Source organism: Bos mutus, chromosome 26, assembly GCF_027580195.1.
Source record: "Bos mutus isolate GX-2022 chromosome 26, NWIPB_WYAK_1.1, whole genome shotgun sequence".
In the NCBI taxonomy this organism is placed as follows: domain Eukaryota; kingdom Metazoa; phylum Chordata; class Mammalia; order Artiodactyla; family Bovidae; genus Bos; species Bos mutus.
The window spans coordinates 37,089,715-37,115,275 of NC_091642.1; the positions used below are offsets into that span (position 1 = coordinate 37,089,715).

Genomic DNA, 25,561 nt, shown 5'->3' on the forward strand with positions numbered 1-25,561 from the left:
GGGAAAAAACATGTCAAGTCAAGTTAATGTTTAAAAAATAAGTTTTGGAGGTCCTGGAAAAGATGTAAGTATATCCTGAAGTAAAAAAAAGAACTTTACCAAACTGTAGAAAATATTAAAAATGAAAGTCTGATGCAAATGAATTTCATGTGAACTATCGAAGAAAGGATTCCAAAATTATGCACTTTAAAAATAAATATATTAATACATACTTAATTTTTACAATGCATTTTTCAAAAGACACTGTGCCAAATAAATGCAATTGAGAAATAATGTGGAAGAAAAGAGAAAGATGGTAATCCTGATACAAGCCTGATCTTAACCCCTACTATTTATCCTGACCACAAAGTCCACTTCTGCTGGTCATTTCACAGCTTAGAAGAAAAAATGGAGAGAAGAGGTTGAGAAGAGCAATTCTGTGTCCACTCAAAAGCAGAATATAAATTAACAAAATTAAAAATAAAAATAATCTTTTACATTTGTACTGGTGCTTTGCAATCCACAAAGCAATTCTGCACACATCTTATATTTGATCCCAAGAACCCTAGGGAAGCAGACAGGGCAACTGGTTTTATCTCTGCCTCACAGATGAAGGAAATGAGGCTCAGAGAAACTAAAGGATTTGCTCAACAGCAGGTGCCTACAAAAGGCCAGAGCCAAGTATACAATCCAAGTCTTGAACTCACAAGGAGTGTTAGAGGATATTGCACAAAACAGAAAAGGAGCTCACTGCAAAGAAAAATCACCATTCAGTAGATGAAATTCTTTATCTTAAATATGTCAGTAACATATTCATTACACATTTCCAGACTTTCTTTCTTATTACTATGGCAATGCCTGTATTAATGAATTCTCTTGAAATTAAGCTCCTTTAAAATGAAGTTGGCTATACTCAAACAACAACAATACATACACACACTCTCTTCACAAATCACACAAAGAATAGTTGCCTGCGTTCACATCCAGGCATGCAAAAACAGAAAACAAAACAACAAACAAACCATTATGCATGGATTCTATTAGGCCTGGTCTACCAAACTGAAAAGAACCAGCCCTTCTACTAAGAAAGGCTAAAAACAAACCTGATTTATGTTCTTTTTACTACAGGAATGAATGAATGAGGATAGAAATGATGAAAAAAGAGAAGGCAGAGAAAGATGGTGTCTTGTTTTTTCATCATTCAGAACTGAAAAAGGGCCTGATAAGGGTAAAAAGGTCAGTAATCTTTCTTGCATCAAGTGGTTTCCAGTCCTAGAGAGAACAAACCAGAAACTGGTCTTAACTAAAGCTACTGGAGGCCTGTATTTTGGAACACAGAGGAATAAAGAACCTATATCTGACCCAGTACAAGTTTAAGATAGAGGATCCTCCCTTCCTGAGTATAGTTCTGGTCACATTCCTTACTGTTTCCAATCTTAATATAAACCTTCTTCCCTTTTTTCCCTTCTTCCCTTCTAAACATTTTTTAGTTAAAATTTAATTGTTTTTATATTGCAGCTTTCATTATTTGATAATCTAAGCCAGAAGGCAAAGGCTCAGAAGCCAAATAGCCTATGTTCTATATCTAGCTCACCACTTACTAAGTACCTAGAGTAAATGACCTAATCTATCTCTACCTCAGTTTCTTCATCTGCAAAATGGGTACCTCATTTGCTTCTTATGAAGATTAAATGAAATAACATAAACAAGTTTTTTAAACAGTGGCATATAGTAAATATTAAAAAATGTTACCTATTATTTGTGTGTGTCTGTGTGCTTAGTCATTCAGTTGTGCGCTCAGTCATTCAGTCGTGTTTTCCAGGCAAGAATACTGGAACAAGTTGTCATTTCCTACTCCAGAGATCTTCCTGACCCAGGGATAGAATCTGTATCCCCTGCATCTCCTTTACTGGCAGGTGGATTCTTTACCACTGAGCCATATGGGAAGCCCTATTACCTATTATTTACTACTTGATTATTTTCACTTCCAGGAACAAAGATCCTAAGAAATTATTTTATTTCACAAAAAAATAAGAACCACCTAAATGTGCAACAATTAGAAGACAATCAAACAGAGAATTAAACTTCATTTTCAAACATTTAATAAAATTCAACATTTAAAATGTTGAATATCATAACCAATAAATATTCAACAAGTAGCATGTTGTTTCTAATATTAAAAATGACTAGAGTTTTGATTATCCTTAAGCAGTAGGGAAAAAGTGATTTTTTTCTCCTATTCTATATATTCAAGTTTTCTATAATGAAGGTTCTTGTTTTTCATTAATTCAATGCAAAAAGTATTTACTGAGAGTCTATTGTACCCATGGCATTATGCTATGTAACAGAGTTGGAACTAATCAGGGATGCATGACAATAATAGGCCTCACCGACTATTAGATTAGGCCTACATTTAAGACATTTACTTAAAGTATACAGGGAATTCCCTATGGTCCAGCGGTTAGGGCTGAATACTTTTGACTAGATGGCCCAGATTCAGCCCCTGGTTGGGGAACTAAGATCTTGAAAGCTGTGCAACACAGCCATACAAGAAAGAAATAAAATATACATATTAAGACATACAACTAAATAACACTGTGTAGCATTCTTAAAAATCCATGCTATAAGAATTCAGACACAGAAAATATACATATATGTGTGTGTGTGTGTGTGTGTGTGTGTGTGTGTGTGTGTGTAGTTATATACCTCCACATAGAATGCAGTGCTCTGAGATGCCAAGATTTCATAAAGGCAATATGACCTAAGAAGGGAATTCCGTGATAGGTAGGAAATTGAGTAAGTGGAGAAATAAGGAGGAAGGAATTCAATCATGATAGACACAGCCAGGAAAAAAAACAGCCTTGTGAAAAAGACAAACAGTTTAACTGATACAAAGGATACCTGCTGAAAACGGTGGGAATTCTATTCTAACTCTTAGGAGTAGTTAGTAATTTTTCTCTAGGCAGGGGTCTGGAAGTAACAAGACCCTTCTCTGATTTTAATAAAAGTTACAGATCTTCTCCTAGAAAAGTGCACAAACACAACTGCATGTATTCTTTGTCTCTGAAAACTACTGACCATCCGCAAGGCTGGACGAGCAGTACAACCTCTTCTCATCACACTGCACTGCACCAGAGGTGAACTGACTGAGTTAGTTCAGTCAGACACATTTTTTCAGGAATTCTGAAGCAGAATTCAGAAACAGTCAGCTTATGACGTACGGAAGCTGTATGTGGTCATCCTCCTCAAGGGCAAAGAGAAGCAGAGAAGGCCAGACCTCAGAGAGTAAGGAAGACAGAGTGAAGCATGGAGAAACAGAAAGAAATATGGTCTTTTACTTCTTTGTTCCAGTCTTGTGAGAAGTATTTCTGTGGGATACCCAGTAACTTTCTATTTTTTTTCTTAAGTTAATTCAAGTTGGTTTGGTACTTAAAACTAAAACAAAAAATCCTTAACAAAGACATACATGCAGGCACACACCTACACACACAACTTCTTACAGTTACGAGGAGTTGACAAACCCCCTTATCTGACTAACATATTAGAGCATGTCTTTCCAAATGAATAGGTTACAGGCATACCACAATAACAGTCATCTCAACCCTCATTCTAACTTTCTATTTGTGCCATGATATATAAAATGCTTTCAAAATAATTCAGAAATAAAGGCGCAGTTTAAGTAAACAGATGTTTGTGGAAAAGAAAATGTCAAACAGGCCTCTAGAGTAATAATAAAAAACAATAATAATATAATGCCATCTAGCTTTTATACAACACTTTTAATTTCTTTAAAACTTCCACAATATTACATGGCCAAGTAAAGAACTCAGGATAAGTTAAATATCCTAAAATACCACTGTTGGGTATCTAAATCAAGTAGGTATCTTGTAGCTACAGAGTAACAGAACTTTTAGCAACTCCAGGAGTGTATAAACATAGAAATATATAAACAGAATTTAACTTCTTTCACCAAAGAATGCTAAAAAAGATTTCTTGTTCACAAAATATTCACTTTTCCCATTAAATATTTTATCTAGTTTGCTACATGTGCTCTTAGAACACTTTAGTAAATAATGTCCAGGTGCTTCCTTTAATTCAGTTGAAAGTATTCTGTCAAACAATATTTTAAATGACAGAGCTGACATATCCTAATTTTTTTAAAAAAAGGACACACTCACATCTTAAAGGATCATACAACCAATCAAAGCATCAAGATCAAACACAGGCAAAAAATAAAGATGATTTTCTCTATATTTTTGATGTTATATTTTACTTGCCTTGTTTTCCTCTATGTGCAATTTCTCGAACTTGCTCTCACTAATAGTATCCTGTTTCCATGCTTAGGAAAGGGCCTAGTGCAGTCTGTTCGTTAACATTACTTCCTATAACTAGGACTGACATTCTGTAATACTGACATTAACAACTCACTGAAATTCTGGTTAACAACACAGCACAACGATGATCGTTAATGGACATCCTTTATGGTGAAATCTGAATTGATAATCAGCTAACACAGATTTGCAATAGACTTCCTCCTTCCTGTTTTTACACTCCTGACCAAGATGTCTCTTCCTGTTGACTTTTGTGCTACTTGGTAAAAAGCTAAAGATGAGAAATGGAAAACACCTGATACATATAAATTAAATTTCTCCTCTAGGGTAACAAACTGAATTGCTAAGTAATTTAATTCAAAAAGCTTAAGCAAGTAAGCAGATTAATGTATGCAGAGGTAGACTATTTCCCTAGAAAAATTTAGAAAATTCAACAAAAATATCAAACTGTCTATAGCAGATCTAAAGTGCAGTTTGCCTAATAACCTAAGATCTCTCATCTATATATGCTACCAAAGTTCTTTACAGCAGTTTTAATCTATGATTAAGGCGAAATTCTCTTAAGACTGACTTCTCAGCAAAACAGCCAAAAACAAAACAAAAACCACCATTCATCATGGAAAACAAAACAGAAAATAAACTGAGCTTTATTCTTATAACCTGTATACTCTATGCTAAAAACTACAGTTCAAGATCTAGATATAACATATATTATACCCAAAACATAATACCCAAAACTTTAGCAACAAATGTTCATAAAACAGAAACTCTAAGAGATATAAGAAGTGAGAGTAACAAATTAATAAAATGGGACAGTAACACACCTCTCTCAGTTCAAGAAAGAAAGAAGATAGAACCGACCTATTTAATAGTCTGTGTAAAAATGAGAACTCAAATATAAAAAAGAATATGCTTTATATTTAAGAGTACACGAAACACTCATGAAAACTAACCATATATTAAGCCACAAATAGTAAAACCTCAATGAATTCCAAAGAATAGGATTAGTGAAAACAGATTTACCTAACTGTAGTGAAATAAAATTAAAAGCCTTTTTTTTTTAAATAAAAAAGACTTCACATCTGGAAATTTTTTTAAAACATACTATTAAAAAAGCTGTTGGATCAAACTGAAAATATAAAAATAAAGCAGAATTTCTTTAAAATAGCAATGAGGAAAAAATATCAGAATATATGAAATACAGCTAGATCAGTCACCAGAGAAAAATGAATAGCATTAAATAATTATCTCAATAAAACAAAATAAATGAATCAAGTACAAAACACAAAAAGCTAAAAAAAGAACAAAATAAATCAGAAGAAATAAATCATTACATATAAAGGCAGAAAGGAATGACTTAGAAAATAAACTACTGGACTGAATAAATCCTGAGACAGATTTTTCTTTTTTTAAGTCAACAAAATATATCAACTACTAACAAACCTAATCGAGGAAAAAAATGAGTGAAATCACAAATACTGTATTCTAAATGAGAACTGACAAGGGGGGTAAAACAAGCCATCAAAAACTGAAGGAGATTTTAACATGAGACTACATTACACAACTCTACTCAAATAAATTTGAAGAGATGGATAATTCAAAAGAATACAACTTACTGACTCTCTAGACAAAGTGTAACACAAAACCAACTGTAACAGAAAAAACAAGAGAAATGAGTTAAGATGCTCATACAAGGAAAAAAAAGAGGCACCAGACCCAGTTGATTTCATCATGTAATTCTAACAAACCTTTAAAGATTAAATAATAATCAATGCTAATTATACTATTCTAAAGCACAGAAAAAGAAAGAAAACTTCTAATTTTATTTAATGAGATGAGCACAACATTGATTCAATGACGTGAGGAAAAGTGAAAGTCAAGTTGCTCAGTCGTGTCCCACTCTTTGCAACCCCATGGACTGTAGCCCACCAGGCTTCTCCGCCCATGGGATTTTCCAGGCCAAGAGTACCGGAGTGGGGAAACCGCACCAAAAAAACTAGACCATCTCACTTACGAATATCAGTGCAAAAAAAAAAAAATCTTGAAAAGCATACGCACAAACAGAATTCAACAGCACACTAAGAGAGCAATTCACTAAGACACAAATGTGATTTATTCTATGAAGACAAGACTATTTCAAAAACAACGCATTAATAAATTCAAGCATATTAATGTTATAATGGTATACAGCACATGAAGAAACATGTAGACAACGAACAGGATAAAAAAAATCTGAGATAGACCCACTACATATAAAAATTTAGTAAATGATACCAGCGGCATCTGAAATCAATGTGAAAAAGATATACTTTTCAATAAGAAGTGTTAAGATAGCTAGCTGGTTTCCAATATTAAAAAAAAGACAAAGGCACATCATACTCCAGGAAAATTCAAAAAGGATCAGAAATGTGAAAGTAAAAAATAAAATCATACAATCACCAAAAGAAAACATGAGTGGATTTCCCTATAACCTAGTATCATGGAAAACTTTCAAGCAAAAAGGAAAGATTGATGAATTTTATTTTCATAAAAACTTTTGCATGGCAAAAAAAAAGACATTAGCATAGTAAAAGAGAAAACTTAAAAATATTTCCAACTAGTGGCAAGAATTGGAAAATATTTTGAATAATTTTGAAAATTTTGAAATATTTTGAATAATAGAAAACAATCACTAAATGTTTCATCCAGCACACCCTTCTAGATTATCTGTGGCTTTCACTGTCTTTGAATTATTTTACATTTCTGTAAATTGCTGGAAACTGATAGTGATGCAAGTTACTTTTGCCCATAGAAATGTAACACACTTTTATCAGTGGAATGCAATTATTATTGCCCTGTAGATACTGACCAATTATATGCCTATTGATAAATCTATTTCAGCATTCTCATAGGCCAATATCATTCTTTTGCCATTGCCTTTGAAACATTTGTAACATATTACTGGTTCCCTCATTATTTAATAAGTTAAATAAAATCTTTGGAATGCATTAATTTACTACCTGTATGACTTCCCTGGTGGCTCAGATGGTAAAGCGTCTGCCTACAATGCAAGAGACCCAGGTTCAATCCCTGGATTGGGAAGATCTCCTGGAGAAGGAAATGGCAACCCACTCCAGTATTCTTGCCTGGAAAATCCCATGGACAGAGGAGCCTGGAAGGCTACAGTCCATGGGGTTGCAAAGAGTCAGACATGACTGAGCAACTTCACTTTCTTTCTTTCTTTCACTATCTGCATGCGGGGCATAATTTTATCATTTTTTAAAATTATCTTGTTATAGTTTTGGAGAGTTCATCAAAATTCCCAGTGGACTCACCGGGCAGAAACAGGAAACTGCATTGCCAGAGATCTTCACCTCTATGTGAGGTTTTTGTTTTTGTTTTTGTTTTTTGGTTCCACAACCAGGGATTGATTTTGCAGTGAAAGTGCAGAATTCTAACTACTAGGCCACCAGGGAACTCTTCCTTTTTCTTTTTAGATATTTATTTATTTTGGCTGCACTGGGTCCTGGTTGCAGAACTCAGGCTCTTCACTGCCCCATGGCATGAGGGATCACTGAACTGGCATCCCCTGCATTGCAAAGCAGATTTTTAACCACTGGACCTCCAGGGAAGTCCTCCTGCTTTCGTTTTTAAAGGTCTCCTAGGAGGAAAACCCAAGTGGCAACATACATGTAACTTGACTGACTCCCTGTTTCTCTGAATTTGGTCTCATTTTCTTCTCTACAGACCATGGCATCGGGTCCCTTCAGTTCATGGCAAAGAGAAGAGGAAAAAGTATGAAGCGTTGACAGATATTATTTTCTTGGGCTCCAAAATCGCTGCGGACAGAAACTACAGCCATGAAATTAAAAGACGCTTGCTCCTCGGAAGGAAAGCTATGGCACATCTATGTTTTTGTTTAGTCGCCAAGTCGTGTCCAGCTCTTCATGTTCCCATAGACTGTGGCCTGCGAGGTCCCTCTATCCATGGGATTTCCCAGATTCAAACCAACATCTCTTGCTTGGCAGGTGGAGTTTTTCCACTGAGCCACCAGGGAAGGCTATGACAAACCTGGACAGCATATATTAAAAAGCAGAGACATCACTTTGCCAACAAAGGTCTGTACTACGAGTCAAAGCTGCTATTTTTCTAATAGTTATGTACAGATATGAGAGTTGGACCATAAAGAAGGCTGAATGCCAAAGAATTGATGCTTTTGAACTGTGGTGCTGGGGAAGACTCTTGAGAGTCCCTTGGACTGCAAGCATATCCAACCAGTCCATTCTGAAGGAGATCAACCCTGAATATTCACTGGAAGGATTGATGCTCCAATACTTTGGCCACCTGATGCAAAGAGGCAACTCATTAGAAAAGACCCTGATGCTGGGAAAAATTGAAGGCAGGAGAAGAAGGGGGACGACAGAGGATGAGATGGTTAGATGATATCACTGACTCAACGGACACGAGTTTGAGCAACCTCTGGGAGATGGTGAAGGACAGGGAAGCCTGGTGTGCTGCAGTCCACGACAGAGCTAATGAACAACAGCAACGTTGAGCGGGAGGATTAGTCAAACTATTTTAGGGAAGGGGTGGAGATTTCCAGGCACTGGGCCACCACCCATCTTCTGGTCTTTTGATGGTGCCCTAGAACTGTCATCCTGCTTATTTAACTTCTATGCAGAGTACATCATGAGAAACGCTGGGCTGCAAGAAGCACAAGCTGGAATCAAGATTGCCGGGAGAAATATCAATAACCTCAGATATGCAGATGACACCACCCTTATGGCAGAAAGTGAAGAGGAACTAAAAAGCCTCTTGATGAAAGTGAAAGTGGAGAGTGAAAAAGTTGTCTTAAAGCTCAACATTCAGAAAACGAAGATCATGGCATCTGGTCCCATCACTTCTTGGCAAATAGACGGGGAAACAGTGGAAACAGTGTCAGACTTTATTTTTTGGGGCTCCAAAATCACTGCAGATGGTGACTGCAGCCATGAAATTAAAAGACGCTTACTCCTTGGAAGAAAAGTTATGACCAACCTAGATAGCATATTCAAAAGCAGAGACATTACTTTGCCAACAAAGGTCCGTCTAGTCAAGGCTATGGTTTTTCCTGTGGTCATGTATGGATGTGAGAGTTGGACTGTGAAGAAGGCTGAGCACCGAAAAATTGATGCTTTTGAACTGTGGTGTTGGACAACTCTTGAGAGTCCCTTGGACTGCAAGGAGATCCAACCAGTCCATTCTAAAGAAGATCAGTCCTGGGTGTTCTTTGGAAAGAATGATGCTAAAGCTGAAACTCCAGTACTTTGGCCACCTCATGCGAAGAGTTGACTCATTGGAAAAGACTCTGGTGCTGGGAGGGATTGGGGGCAGGAGGAAGAGGGGACGACAGAGGATGAGATGGCTGGATGGCATCGCCAACTCGATGGACGTGAGTTTGAGTGAACTCCTGGAGATGGTGATGGACAGGGAGGCCTGGGGTGCTGCGATTCATGGGGTTGCAAAGAGTCGGACATGACTGACCGACTGAACTGAACTGAACTAAACTAGAACTGTCATGGCACCTCTGGGTCTGTCATTTAGCTTGCTAATTGAGGATCAAGGTCTAGTCAAAGTGACTTGTCTACCATCTTGGACCCCTTTGATTCTAATCAGCTTATGTTGTATCCTTGGGCTATGTCATGCTTTCAAAAGCTGTGTCCCGCCTCCTTCCCTCCTACTTCAAAACTATGACCAAAGAAAATGAAAAATGACTTTTGACTGTGTGGCCACAATATTCTTTAGACTCCAAAGAATATAAATTAAAACTTTTTGGAAACTGTCCGACTAAGAGAAAATGCTTTTCTCCCCCTGTGCCTCAAGACCACGGCTCTCAGGGTCACTTATTTAGACCATCTCTAATTCCTGAAATTGAGAAGGGGAAAAAAAAAAAACAAGAAAAGAAGGCTTTAAAATTTTTTACTTATTCCAACTGTTACTATAAACTAGTGAGTTTTATACTGTGATTACTGACTCATGACTAAGTCTGGGAAATGAAGCCATGAGATTTCACGATTTGTATGTTTGGGTGATAGTAGTTTAGTCTCTAAGTTGTGTCCAACTCTTGTGCCCCCATGGATGTAGACTGCTGGGTTCTTCTGTCCATGGGATTTTCCAGGCAAGAATACTGGAGTGGGTTGCCATTTTCTTCTCAGAGGGATTCTTCCCAACCCAGCAATCGAACTCAGGTCTCCTGCATTGCAGGTGATCTCTTGCACTGCAGGCGGGTTCTTTACAGACTGAGCCACCAGGGAAGCCTTGTGTCTGTTTGGATATATGTATGTCTCAGAATGTGTCTTTGCCTTTGGACACTGTTGCATTTACATTAATTTGTAAAACAGCTCTGTTTAATTGGCTTAAAGCAGGCACTTAAAAATCAAACAATTCTAAATGCAAGAGACACTGAGCTATATGGTTTAACGTTTGCTTGTTGATATATGTGTATCAGTACTTTTGACTAGTTGTGCTAAGTCACTTCAGTTGTGTCTAATTCTTTGTGACCCTCTGGACTATAGCCCACCAGGCTCCTCTGTCCGTGGGATTCTCCAGGCAAGAATACTGGCCTGGGTTGCAATGCCCTCCTCCAGGGGATCTTCCCAACCCAGGGATAAACCCAAGACTTGCCTGGCAGGCAGGTTCTTTACCACTACAGAGCTCACATGAACAAAACCAGGTAAAAGAAAGAAAGAAAGAGAAGTCCCTCAGTCGTGTCCAACTCTTTGCGACCCCGTGGACTGTAGCCCTCTGTCCATGGGATTCTCCAGGCAAGAATACTGGAGTGGGTTGCCATTTCCTTCTCCAGGGGATCTTCCCAATCCAGGGATCAAACCCAGGTCTCCCGCATGGCAGGCAGATGCTTTATCCTCTGAGCCACCAGGGAAGGGTTCCTTCCCTAAGCCAGGGAATCCTTCCCTATTGCCTCAGGCTCTGCCTGTGACACAATGTTAATTGAGATTCTGCCTTTTAGACTAGCCTTGTTACAGGTAAGCTCTATTTCATCTTGTGGGCTTCACTGGTGGCTCAGCTGGTAAAGAATCCACCTGCAATGCAGGAGAACTGGGTTTGATCCCTGGGTTGGGAAGATCCTGTGGTGAAGGGTAAGGCTACCCACGCCAGTATTCTGGCCTGGAGAATTCCATGGACTCTACAGGCCATGGGGTCGCAGAGACACAGTGAGCAACTTTCACCTTCATCTTGTAGCCAGGAGAAAGAGAAAGAATGGCTTTATTACTTTGCCAGGCAAAGGGGGAACATAGCACCTCAAGAACTGTGCCCTCCTCGCTGGTGAATAAGGAGAGGTTATATAATCAGTCAGTTTACCAAGAAGAACCACAGAAAATGTGAAGAGTCCTCCTGTGATCAGAACAAACCTCAGAGACTGGCCTGAAAAACTAACACTGTACTCAAACACATATTTGTACATCATGTTCACAGCAGCATTCATAACAGTCAAAAGTTGGAAGCGATCTGAGCAAACAAATAATGGTTGAACAAAAAGTAGTATATATAAATACAATGAAACATTATCCAGCCTCGAAAAGGAAGGAAATTCTGACACAGCTACAACATGCATGCATGGACCTTGATGACATAACGTTAAGTGAGACAAGCCAGTCACAGAAGAACAATTATGATTCCACTTATATGAGGTATCTAAAGCAATCATATTCTAGAAAGTATGATGGTAGCTACAAGGGGCAGGTAGGAAGGGACAATGGGGAGTTACCATTTAAACGTGTACAGTTTCAGTTTGGAAAGATGAAAAAGTTCTGGAGATGAATGGTGGTGATGGTTGCAGAGCAATGTCAATGTACTTTATGACATGAATTGTACATTTAAAAAGATAAATTTTATGTTACATATATTTTACCACAATTTTTAAGTAACATTTAAAAGTCAAGACTGGGGAGATCAGGGGATTTAATTCACTAGAAAAATCATTAAGAAACTCCCCAGGCCAGAATACTGGAGTGGGTAGCCTTTCCCTCCTCCAGGGGATCTTCCTAACCCAGGGATCAAACCTAGGTCTCCCACATTACAGGTAGATTCTTTACCAGCTGGGCCACAAGGGAAGCTCATGAAATAGAAAGATAAATGAAAATTTTGTCCATTTATTCCTTCAAATTTACTAAGTGTGATCTAATGTGTTCTAGCTGCTGGAGTGTATAGTAGATCCCTGGTGGTGCTATTCACCTCCCAGCAGCTAAGGGCTCATAGCTACCCTCTTCTCTGGAGAAGAGGGAGGCACTTCTCCTGCAAGCGGGAGGCACTCTGCCCAATAACGCCTGGGAAGGTATGTCCCCGCTGCCAGCACACACACTCTTGGGGCAGCCTGTAGCCAATGAAAGATTGCTGGAGGTGGGAGTAAAAGTTCAGCTTCAGTGCCTCAGAGTGCAACAACTTTGTGATATCATTCTAACTCCAGAGCTTCTCCTGGAATCAGGCTGAGGCTACACGTAAGCTGAACCCACAGATTTACTGATCTCTTCCCTATCCTACTTTCCTCACTCCTGCAAGTTTCACCCAAACATACTGCCTCAACAAATCACTTGCATAAAGGGGGGAAAAATCTACCACTGGAAAAGGGACCAAATTTAACTAAATCAGATTGTGAAACAACTTATGCCCCTGGATATTGTTGAAAACAATAAAGCAACCAGTCAGCAATTACTGGAGTCTAATATCTGAGTGTGATACCAAGATAGGCAGACAACTTAACAGAGAGATCAGGGAAAAGAGACAATGAGAATTTTGCTAAAAACACTGTCATTCCAGAGTGACTATGTGCCAAGACTGTGCCCTCTGAGGAGCCACAGCAGAGACTTCACATTGTGAGGAAAATAAATACACTTTATTAAAACAGTACAGCCAAGCCATTAATTAACAAGCACAAAAATAAGCCCCAGAGGGTGGTAGGGTGGTAGTGGGTTTAAGTATCCAGAGTTAATACAATATACTGTCTATACTGTCTGAATTTTCCAGTTTTCAACCACAACAACAAATTATGAGATAGGCAAAGAAATAGGAGACTCTGACCTACACACAGGAAAAGAAACAGGCCCTATGAGAGGGCCTAGCTGGAGGAGTTAACAAAGACTTCAAAGTACTATGTTCACAGAACTAAAGAACACCATGCTCAAAGCAGTGAAAGAAGGTATGATGGCAGTGTCTAATAAAATATTTGTGACACAGACAGAGAAATTATAAAAACAACGAAGTTGGAATTCTGCAGTTGAAAAGTCAACAACAGAAACGAAAACTCATCAAAGGATCTCAGCAGCAGATATAAATTGACAGAGGACAGACTACTTAAACACAGAGCAACAGAAAAATGTAATCCAAACAAGAGAGAAAAAAGCATGAAGGAAATGTACAGAGCTTCAGGAAAATGTGAACACCACTAAGCACACCAACATACACGTGATGGGAGTACCAAAGTAGAGAAAGAAGAAAGAATATTTAAAAAAACAATGGTTAAAATTTCCCTAATTTGATGAAAAACATTAATTTAAACATTCAAGATAATCAATAAACTACAAGAAGAATAAACACAAAGAAATCCATTCCCAGACACAACACAGTAAAATAATGAAAGACAAAAGGAAAATCTTGAAAGCAACAAGGGGGTGGGATGGGGGGAAACCACACACAAGGGGATCCCACTGAGATTAACAGCTGACTTATTATCAGCAAAAACGCAGGCCAAAAGGCAATGGGATGATACATTCAAAGTGCTAAAAGAAAAAACTGCCAACCAAGAGTCTTGTAACAAAGCTCTCTCTAGAAAAATGACGGTAAAATAAGGACACTTGCAGATAAACAAAAGCTTAGAGAATTATTAACAGCAGACCAGTCCTAAAAGAAATATGAATGGAAGTCCTCCAAAGAGCATGCCCAGATGGCAATGTGAACACACACACACAAACACCGGTAAGGATAACTATGGAACTATAAAGACACTACAGTGACTTCCCTGGTGGTCCAGTGGCTAAGACTCCACTTTTCACAGTGGAGGGGGCCCAGGTTCTATCCCTAGTCAGGAAACTAGATCCTACATGCCACAAGTGAAGATTTCACATGTCAGGGCAAGTAAGACCTGCCACAGTCAAATACAAGATTTTTTTTTAAGACAGTATAAATGCATCTTTCTTCCTTTACTGATTTAAAAAGCAAGTGCAGAAGACAACATGTACATAACTGTACTGACAACAATATATATTTCAACTATAGAAATATATTTGAAAATAACAGCACAAATGTGGGAGCAAAGCTGTACTGGAATAAGAAAAAGCTGTACTGGAATATGCTTCTCCTGCATACCTTGATTCCAAAAACTCAGCATCAAATGAAGAGATTTATAAATGGTAAATAAGGCTAACATAACAAACTCTATAAATATACTTGCTCTCCTTCCCTCAGCTTCTTTGGAAAATAAAAAACTACATGTAGTAAGAATTATAACAATGTATTGTTGGATTTGTAACATTTATAGATGTAAGATATAATAATAATAGCACAAAAGAGGGACTAGAGCTATGTTGTTACTGTTCAGTCACCCAGTTGTGCCCGACTCTTTGTGACTCCATGGACGCAGCAGGCCAGGCTTCCCTGTCCCTCACCATCGCCTGGAGTTTGCCCAAGTTCATGTCCATTACATCAATGAGGCCATCCAGTCACATCTTTTCCTCTGACGCCCTCTTCTTCTTCCCTCAGTCTTTCCCAGCATCAGGGACTTTTCCAATGAGTCAGCTGTCCGCATCAGGTGACCAAAATACTGGAGCTTCAGCTTCAGTATCAGTCCTTCCAATGAGTATTCAGGGTTGATTTTTTTTAAGACTGACTGACTGGTTTGATCTTCCTGCTGTCAAGGCACTCTCAGCACCATAGTTCAAAGGCATCAATTCTTTGGCGCTGTACCATCTTTACAATCCAGCTCTCACACCTGTACATGTCTACTAAGAAGACCATAGCCTTGACTATATGGACCTTTGTCAGCAGAGTGATGTCTCTGCTTTTCAACACACTGTCTAGGTGTGTCACGGCCTTCCTGCCAAGAAGCAATCATCTTCTGATTTCATGGCTGTAGTCACCATCTGCAGTGATTTTAGACCCCCAGAAGAGGAAATCTGTCACTGCTTCCACCTTTTCCCCTTCCATTTGCCATGAAGTAATGGGGCCAGCTGCCATGATCTTAGTTTTTTAATATTTGGTTTTAAGTTGCCTTTTTCACTCTCCTCCTTCATTCTCATCAAGAGGTTCTTTAGATCCTCTCCACTTTCTGTCAACAGAGTGGTATCATCCACATATCTGAGGTTGTTGATGCTTCTCCCGCATATCTTGATTCCAGCTTATAACTCACCCAGTCTGGCATTTCTCATGATGTGTTCAGTGTATAAGTTAAACAAACAGGGTGACAACAGATAGCCCTATCATACTCCTTTCTCAGTCCTGAACCAATCAGTTGTTCCATACAGGGTTCTAACTGTTGCTTCCTGACCCACATACAGATTTCTCAGGAGGCAGGTAAGATGGTCTATATACCCATCTCTTTAAGAGCTTTCCACAGTTTGTTATGATCCACACGGTCAAAGGTTTTAGCATAACTGAAACAGAGGTAGATGTTCTTCTGGAATTCCATTGCTTTCTGTGATCCAGAAAGTGTTGGCAATTTGATCTCTGGTTCCTCTGCCTTTTCTAAACCCAGATGGGCCATCTCAAGGTTCTCGGTTCATATAGTGCTGAAGCCTAGCAGGCAAGATTTTAAGCATGACTTTACTAGCATGGAAGACAAGTGCAACTGTCTGATGGTTTGAACATCCTTAAGTAATGCTTTATTGGGAACTGGGATGAGAATTGACTTTTTCCAGTCCTGTGGCCACTGCTGGGTCTTCCAGATTTGCTGACATATTGAGTGCAACACTTTGACAGCATCATCTTTTAGAGTTTTGAATAGCTCCACTGAAATTCCATTGCATCCACTAGTTTTATTGATAGTAATGCTTCCTAAGGCCCACGTGACTCCACACTTCAGAATGTCTGGCTCTGGGTGACTGACCATACCATCACAGTTATCTGGTTCATTAAGATCTTTTTTGTACAGTTCCTCTGTGTATTCTTTCCATCTCTTCTTGATCTCTTCTGTTTCTACTAGGTCTCAACCGTCTCTGTCCTTTATTGTGCCCATCTTTACATGAAATGTTCCCTTGGTATTTCCAATTTTCCTGAAAGGATCTCTGGTCTTTCCTCTTCTATTGTTTTCCTCTATTTTTACTCATTGTTCATTGAAGAAGGCCTTCTATATAGAATATTTCTGAATCTCACTGTAATTAATTTAGAATTAATCTGAAACTGATTCTGAGAGCAACCACTAAGAAATCAATTTTTTAAATACTGGAAAAAATCATTAAAGTAACTAAAATATTACACTATAAAATATTCACTTAACAAAAAGTAGAAAAAAAGGAACAGAGGAGCAAAAAAAAAAAAACAAGACATACAGTAAACAAAAAGTAAAATGACAGATACAAATCCAACTATATAAATATTAACATTCAACATGAATAGATGAAATAGTACAGACAAAAGTTAGAGATTATGGGCTTCCTTGGTAATTCAGTGATAAAGAATCCACCTGCCAATGCAGGAGACATGGGTTCAATCCCTAACCCAGGAAGATCCTACGTGCTGTGGAGCAACTATGCCCATGTGCCACAACCACGGAGCCTGTGCTCTAGAGCCCAGAACTGCAACTGCTGAGCCCACACACGCCCTAGAGCCTGTGCTCTGCAACAAGAGAAGCCACCACAGTGAGCGGCTGCACACTTACAACTAGAGAGGAGCCCTCACTTGCCACAGCTAGAGAAAAGCCTGTGGGGCAACGAAGATCCAGCAGTCAAAAATAATAAAATAAATACAGTTATATTTTTAAAAAGTCAGGTTATGAAACTGGATAAACAACATGCTCCAACAATATACTATCTACGGGAGATATACTTTGGATTCAAGGACAAAAATAGGTTGAAAGTAAAAAGATAAAAAGAGACATACCATACAAAGAGCAACCAAAAGAAAGCTAGAGTAGATTTACTAATATCAGACAAAACAAACCTAAAAACAAGTCTAGAAGACTTTCCTGGTTGTCCACTGGTTAAGACTTCACCTTCCAATGCAGGGGGTGAGGGTTCAATCCCTGGTCTGGTAGCTAAAATCCCACATGCCTCAGGGCCAAAAAAAACAAAACATAAAAAAAACAGAAGAAACACTGTAACAAATTCAATACAGACTTTAAAAAGCAATTAAAAAAATAAAATAAGTGTAGAGATAAAGAGGAACATTTTATAATGTAAAACAGTCAATCAATCAAAAATATATAACAAGTATCACTATGAACAAAGCTAGTGGAGGTGATGGAATTCCAGTTGGGCTATTTCAAATCCTAAAAGATGATGCTGTGAAAGTGATGCACTCAATATGCCACCAAATTTGAAAAACTCAGCAGTGGCCACAGGACTGGAAAAGGTCTGTTTTCATTCCAATCCCAAAGAAAGGCAATGCCAAAGAATGCTCAAACTACCACACAATTGCACTCATCTCACACGCTAGTAAAGTAATGCTCAAAATTCTCCAAGCTAGGCTTTAACAGTATGTGAACAAAGAACTTCCAGATGTTCACTCTGGATTTAGAAAAGGCAGAGGAACCAGAGATCAAATTGCCAACATCCGCTGGATTATAGAAAAAGCAAGGGAATTCCAGAAAAACATCTACTTCATTGACTATGCTAAATCCTTTGACTGTGTGAATCACAACAAACTGTATAAAATTCTTAAAGAGATGGGAATACCAGACCACCTGACCTGCCTCCTGAGTAACCTGTATGCAGATCAAGAAGTAACAATTAGACATGGAACAGACATGGAACAATGAACTGGTTCCAAGCTAGGAAAGGAGTACATCAAGAGTGTATATTGTCACCCTGCTTATTTAACTTATATGCAGAATACATCATGTGAAATGCCGGGCTGGATAAAGCACAAGCTGAATCAAGATTGCCAGGAGAAATATCAATAACCTCAGATATGCAGATGATACCAACCCATGGCAGAAAGCAAAGAGGAGCTAAAGAGCCTCTTGATGAAAGAGGAGAGTGAAAAAGTTGGCTTAAAACTAAACATTAAAAAAACTAAGATCATGGCATCCAGTCCCATCACTACATGGCAAATAGATGGGGAAATAATGGAAACAGTGACACACTTTATTTTCTTGGGCTCCAAAATCACTCTGAATGGTGACTGCAGCCACGAAATTAAGACACTTTCTCCTTGAAAGAAAAGTTATGACAAACCTAGACAGCATATTAAAAAGCAGAGACATTACTTTGTCAACAAAGGTCTGTCTAGTCAAGGCTATGGTTTTTCCAGTAGTCATGTATGGATGTGACAGTTGGACCATAAAGAAGACTGAGCATTGAAGAACTGATACCTTTGAACTGTGGTGTTGAAGAACACCCTTGTGAGTCCCCTGGACTGCAAGGAGATCAAACCAGTCAATCCTGAAGGAAAGAAACTCTGAATATTCATTAGAAGGACTGATGCTAAAGCTGAAGATCCAATACTTGGCCACCTCACGCAAAGAACTGACTCCTTAGAAAAGACCCTGGCGCTGGGAAAGACTGAAGGCAGGAGGAGAAGGGGGCAACAGAGGATGAGATGGTTGGATGGTATCACTGACTCAATGGATACGAGTTTGAGCAAGCTCAGGGAGATGGTGAAGAACAGGGAAGCCTGGCATGCTGCAGTCCTCGAAGCATCAGACACAAATGGGCGACTGAACAACAACAAATACACATTTATGGGCTTCCCCAATGCCTCAGCAGTAAAGAATCTACCTGCAATGCAGGAGACTCAGGAGATGCAGGTATGATCCCTGGGTAGGGAAGTTCCCCTGAGGAAGGAAATGGCAACCTACTCCAATATTCTTGTGTGAAAATCCCCATGGACAGAGGAGCCTGGTGGGCTACAGTCCAAAGGAGCACAAAGAGTCAGACACACTGAGCAAACACATGCACCTAAAAACAGAGCCCAAAATACATGAAGCAAAAACTACCCATTGCCCAATAATGGGCAGAACAACAAGTAGACGATCAAAAGGAAAGTAGAAGACCTGAACAACTATAACCTAATGAGACCTAAAAGACATCTATAGCATCTTCCACCCAATAACATCAGTATACACATTCTTCTGAAGTGAACATGTAACATTCTCCAGGACAGACCACGTTAGGCCGTAAAACAAGCCTCAGAGAATTTAAAAGGATTGAAATCATACAAGATATGATCTCTGACCAAATACAATGAAATTACGCATTAGTAACAGAAAGGCATTTGAGAAATTCACAAATATGTTGAAATTTAACAACATACTTAAATACATACATACATAAATAACCAATGACTCAAAGAACAAATCACAAAGGAAATTTAAAAAATACTTTGAAATGAATAAAAACGAAAACACACAATACCAAAACTTATGAGATCATGTTAAAGTTTATAAAATTGACAAACTTTTAGCTGGACTGACTAAGAAAAAGAGAGACACAAATTACTAAAATCAAGAGTAAAAGAGGGACTTTCCTGATGGTCCAGTGGTTAAGACTCTGATTCCCAATGCAAGAGGCCCAGGTTCAGTCCCTAGTCAGGGAACTAGATTCCATATGCCACAACTAAGTCTCTCACAGCCAAAAAAAATTAATAGAAAAGAGTAAAAGAAAAGTCAGTACCACCAGTCTTACAGAAATAAAAAAGGTTATAAGGGGATGCTATGAACAATTCTGTGATTCCTAGGTGGCTCAGTGTTAAAGAATCTCCCTGGCAAGCAAGAAATGTGGATTTGACCCCTGAGTCAGGAAGATCTCCTGGAGAAGGAAATGGCAACCCACTTCAGTATTCTTGCCTGGGAAATCCCATGGACAGAGGAGACTGGTGGGCTACAGTCCATGGGGTCACAAAAGACTCAGACTGAGCACACACACACATGAACCATTTTATACTAACAACCTGATAACCTAGACAAAATGTACAAATTTCTAAAATGACACAAACTACCAAAACTGATGCAGTAAGAATAGAAAATCAAAACAGACTTGTTATAACAAGAGACTGATCAATAATCAGAAACCTTCCAAGAAAGAAAAGCTAGATGGTTTTAGTGACAAATTCTACCATCTATTTAAAGAAAAATTAACACTATTCCTACACAAAGTCTTCCAAAAAGTGGGAGAATAGGGACACTCCTCACTCATTCTATCAGGCCAGCTTTACTCTATCAAAGCCAGCTAAAGACATCACAAAAAAAGAAAACTAGGTACCAATATCCCCTGTGAATACAGATGTAAAAACACTCAATAAAATATTAGCAAGCTGAATCCAACATGTTAAAAAGATTATACTCCATGACCATATGGGATTTATTACAGGAATGTAAGAGTGATTCAACATTACACACATATATACATAAATATGGTACACCACGTAAATAGAGAAATAAAAATACATTCATCTCAATTGAGGAACACTAACCAATAATAAGGTATTACTCTCATACCAAAACCAAAGACGTCACCAGAAAATAAAAGACAAATAGCTCTTACGAATATACATGCAAAAATCCTAAACAAGATACTAACAAATGGAATCTGAGAAGACTCTTGAGAGTCCCTTGGACTGCAAGGAGATCCAACCAGTCCATTCTAAAGGAAATCAGTCCTGGGTGTTCATTGGAAGGACTGATGCTAAAGCTGAAACTACAATACTTTGGCCACCTCATGCAAAGAGTTGACTCATTGGAAAAGACCCTGATCCTGGGAGGTATTGGGGGCAGAAGGGGATGACAGAGGATGAGATGGCTGGATGGCATCACCAACTCAATGGATATGAGTTTGAGTAAACTCCGGGAGTTGGTGATGGACAGGGAGGCCTGGCGTGCTGTGATTCATGGGGTCACAAAGAGTCGGACACGACTGAGTGACTGAACTGAACATATAAAAAATGATTATACACTATGACCAAGTGGGATTAATTCCAAAAATGCAAGGTTGATTTATATCTGAAAATCAATTAATATAAAACACCACTGTGATACGATAAGGAACAAAATCCACATGATCATCTCAATGGGTGCAGAAAAAGCATCAGAAAAATTCAACACTCCTTCATAGTAAAAACACTTGACAAACTAGAAGGGAATAAACTCAACCTGAAAAACAGCATCTATGATATTCCCACTGCAGTATACACAGAATGCGAGTTGTTTCACAACTTCACCAACACGTCGTATGGTCAGTCTTTTTAATCTTTATTTTTTACTTTTATTTTTATTTTTGGCTGCACTTAGAGGCTTGCAGGGTCTAAGTTCCCTGACCAGGGACTGAACCTGGCCCAGCAGTGAAAGCACACAGTCCTAAGCACCAGACCACCATGGAATTCCCTACATTTTTCTTTTTTTTTTTTACCTTCTTGAAACATTTAAATTTTCCCATAATAAGTTTTTTTTTTTAATTTTAGTGTTAGCATTTCACTCAGTGAAACCTCAGGAATAAAAAAGCATTGGCTTAAACTCTGTTCAAGAGAAAGGACTGCTAGCAGTGCCTTCCACGGGTGTGTGCAGGGCCTGCTTGCAAATGAGAGATGACAAGAGTATATATAGAGTAAGTATGAGTCAGTGTAGTTCACTAAAGAAAAGGGTGTGGGTTTCAACAAAGTGAGTAGGTGATACAAATGTCACCAGCGAAACAGAATGATACCACCACCAATACATATATTCTATTTGTGTTACAAAAATCTCAGTGTACAGTTGACCCTGAAACAACGAGGGGATCGGGCCGAGGACCTTTCATGAAGTGAAAAATCCACATATAACTTATGGTCCATACAATGGGTTCTTCTATACCCCAGGTTCGGCATTTCCAGACGCAACCAACTGCGGATCCTGTAGTATCACAAAAATACGTTAAGTATGTATTTTTTTCTATTTGGCCGAGCCACGAGGCTTTCCGGATCTTAGTTCCCCACACCAGGGGTCAACCGGGCCCCCAAATCCTCCCCCAGCGGTGAGAGTACAGAAGTTCGCACAGTTGTTGCTGTTTAGTCACTAAGTTGTGTCTGACTCTTTTGTGACCCCATAGACTGTAGCCCACCAGGCTCCTCTGTCCACGGGATTTCCCAAGCAAGAATACTGGAGTGTGCTGTCATTTCCTTCTCGGGGATCATTTAGACACAGGATCTTCCTCAACCGAGTCTCTTGCGTCTCCTGCATTGGCAGGCAGATTCTTTACCACTGTATATGTAAGAAACGAGATGCGAGTCCAGGTTCGATGCCCGATACTGGATGCTTGTGGCTAGTGCACCAGGACGACCCAGAGGGATGGTATGGGGAGGGAGGAGGGAGGAGGGTTCAGGATGGGGAACACACGTATACCTGTGGCGGATTCATTTTGATATTTGGCAAAACTAATACAATTATGTAAAGTTTAAAAAGAAAATAAAATTTAAAAAAATTACAGGTATAAATGAATTCACACAGTTCAAATCCATATTGTTCAAGTCAGCTGTAGTTAAAATTTTTCTTCTAAATTAATTTCACCTGCTTTCAATGATCCCGCCTAGTACATTTTCTCAAGAAGAAGCACCTCTTTCCTAATCAATACTATTTTCAAAAATGGACTGTTGTAATAACTATACCACACACTATACTCCTTCAGTTTCACCATGCAGTGAGGAAAACAAAGCTTCCTTTAAATGTATGAGTTCAACTTTCATTAGCAAATGCAGTTTTTATAAAAAGTGTTATACTGAAAAATTAAGGAAATGCACTAATCATATTTATATCATAGAGGGACCTTCATGTGACAAAAATATATCATGTACCTACTACATGCTTAGGCATACAGGAGTGAACAAATAGGCAAGGTCTCTGAATTCCCGGGCTTTCTGGGTATCTAAACACGTACCCCTCCCCTGTCTACAAATAAAAAAATCGAGGTCCAGAGAAGTTAAATGATTTGCCCACGACCGCACACTTCATCAGTGCTAAGACTAGTGTAAACCAAGAATCCAGTTCTCTGTAGTCTCAGGCCAAGGTCGATTTACTTTGCACTACAACCACAGGTCCACATAATGACAAAAGCACAGTGAGTCCCAAGTTCCCTAAGTGAATAATAATTTCATTATCATCACACCGAAAAATGAAGCCTTATATTTAAAGAGCAGTCAATCTTGAAGAAAGTGGCTAACACTCTAATGGATCACTAGAGTGCCTGGGTTTACTAGGGCAATAGATAGTCTGGAATAGTCATTGTTCTTGTACTATTTTTAAACGGTGGAGATTCTTTTTAAAATGAACGGGGAAATGCATGCAAAATTAAACATTCGCAAATAAATAAAAGCTTCCCAGACTCCAGAGAGGCTTGCCGGGCGAGCGCACGGTCACGATCAGTCACATCAGCGCGTTCCTGAGCGCCAGCCCCTCCCCTCCCGCCCACGCTCCCTCCTCGCCCACTCTGGCGGCGCAGGAGTATAGAGAATGGTGCCGGCGACTCCCGCTCAATTTCAATTCTCCCACGCCCTCAGCAGCCCAGCGCGCCAGCGTTTCCACCTGCGCGCGAGTCGGCACCTCTGTCCTGCCGTCTGCCGGCACTTCACCTTCGTCCCGGGCACGCCCGAGGCGGAGCCGCCCTCAGCCCCGGAGCGTCGCGCGAGCCGGGAAGCCCCAAGCGCGTTCTCGAGACCCCAGGCCCCGGCCGGGGCAGGGCGGGGCGGGGCGTCGAAAACGGGGCGGTGCCTCGACTCCCGGGGTCACAGGCATCGTGGCAGCCACACCCTCCAGCTGCGCAGTGACAGCTCCCGCGGCTGAGGCGGGCCGCGCGGACAGGTGCACTCGCCCGTGCCGCCCCGCCCGGGTCCGGGCTCAGGTCCTGGCCCGCTGCGCCTCGGCCCCCGCCGGGCCGCCCGCCTCCTCGCGCACCACCTGTCGGGCCGCTTCGCGCGCGGCCGACGGCGGAAAACTCGCCCGCCTCCTGACGAGCGGCCGAAGAGGGCAGCCAGAGATCCCGAGAGGATGAGAGCTTTACCGGAGGGTGGGCCCCACGCAGGCGGTGTCTGTGCTCTGGATCTCCTGCAAGATCCGCTCATGCTCTGGGACGGTGCCCGGACCTTCGCCGATCTCCGCCATCTTGGCTGGAAGCTGAGGAGCCGGCGAGGCGCGGCGCCGCGCAGACCGCGGGGGCGAGCAACCTGTGGCGCGAGCGCGAGGAGGCGGGGAAAGGGGCGGGGCGGGCGGCGCTGGGGCGCGTGGAAGGCCGCGCACGGGCGCGCGACCGGGTCACTGTCCCCACACCTGGGGGAGGCCCAGGTGCTGCCGGCCGCTGTGCGGAGTGGAAACGGGCCACCTCCAACTCTCGCCCGGTACTGGCCCCCTAGTTGCTGTCTAGTAATTGGCCCTGCTTAAAAGCATAGATCCCTGTATTCTGTGTTCAGACCCTGTGCTAGCACTTGGGATTATTTCGTAATGAGGCAGGTCGACAATAAAGGCTACGGGAATGTTTACCGAGGAGGCATGGGTGGTGGAGGGTCAGAGAAAGGAAAAATCAAGAAAAGCAAAATGGTATGTGGGAGTAAGATTTGTTTTAGGAATGAACCCAGAAGAACCCAGCTGGCGAACAAGGACGACCGCTCTGAGTGGATTCCTGTTCCTGCCCCGCGGAAAGTTCACAGAGGCCAGTCTACTTGGAAATAAATTATAAGCGCCAGAAAAAGTAAATGACGTAAAACGAAGACATTTTATGGCAAAGATACAAGAAAGACCCAGTGCAGTGTGTGATTTCATGCCAAAGTCCTTGAACCCAAGTGCCCCCAAGTTGCTGTGGCTGGGATGAAGTGGGGAAGCCCTTGAGAGAAGTGGGCTTCAGAGAGATGGGAAGGACAAGCAGGTGCTTGGAAGAGTCTTGTTTATGGGACTGCTGAGTAAACCAGTTTGTCATGATCAAATCAGCGACTGAGGAAGATTAACCAGAAAGAGAGTACATAACCTAGCCCTGAGGGACAACTATTCTGGTCTCCGTTAATCCAGAGCTCAGCATGTCCCTTTGAGTCAACCAAGCTCTTTATTATACAGCTGTGTAACTCACTCCAGAGAACTTTTTCTAGAAGCTTTTACTACTTCCATCCTCCTCCTACAA

The 25,561-nt window shown here is 40.3% G+C and overlaps 1 protein-coding gene across 1 annotated transcript in view; it reads right to left on the bottom strand.

Moving 5' to 3' along the window:
• Positions 1 to 24,596, bottom strand: part of EXOC6 (exocyst complex component 6) — a 176,851-nt gene extending 152,255 nt beyond the window's left edge. Inside the window, 1 exon segment of the mRNA XM_005890631.3 lies at positions 24,455 to 24,596. Coding sequence (XP_005890693.2) covers positions 24,455 to 24,555 — 101 coding nt within the window. The 5' untranslated portion in view covers positions 24,556 to 24,596.
• Between the last annotated feature and the right edge of the window lie 965 nt (positions 24,597 to 25,561).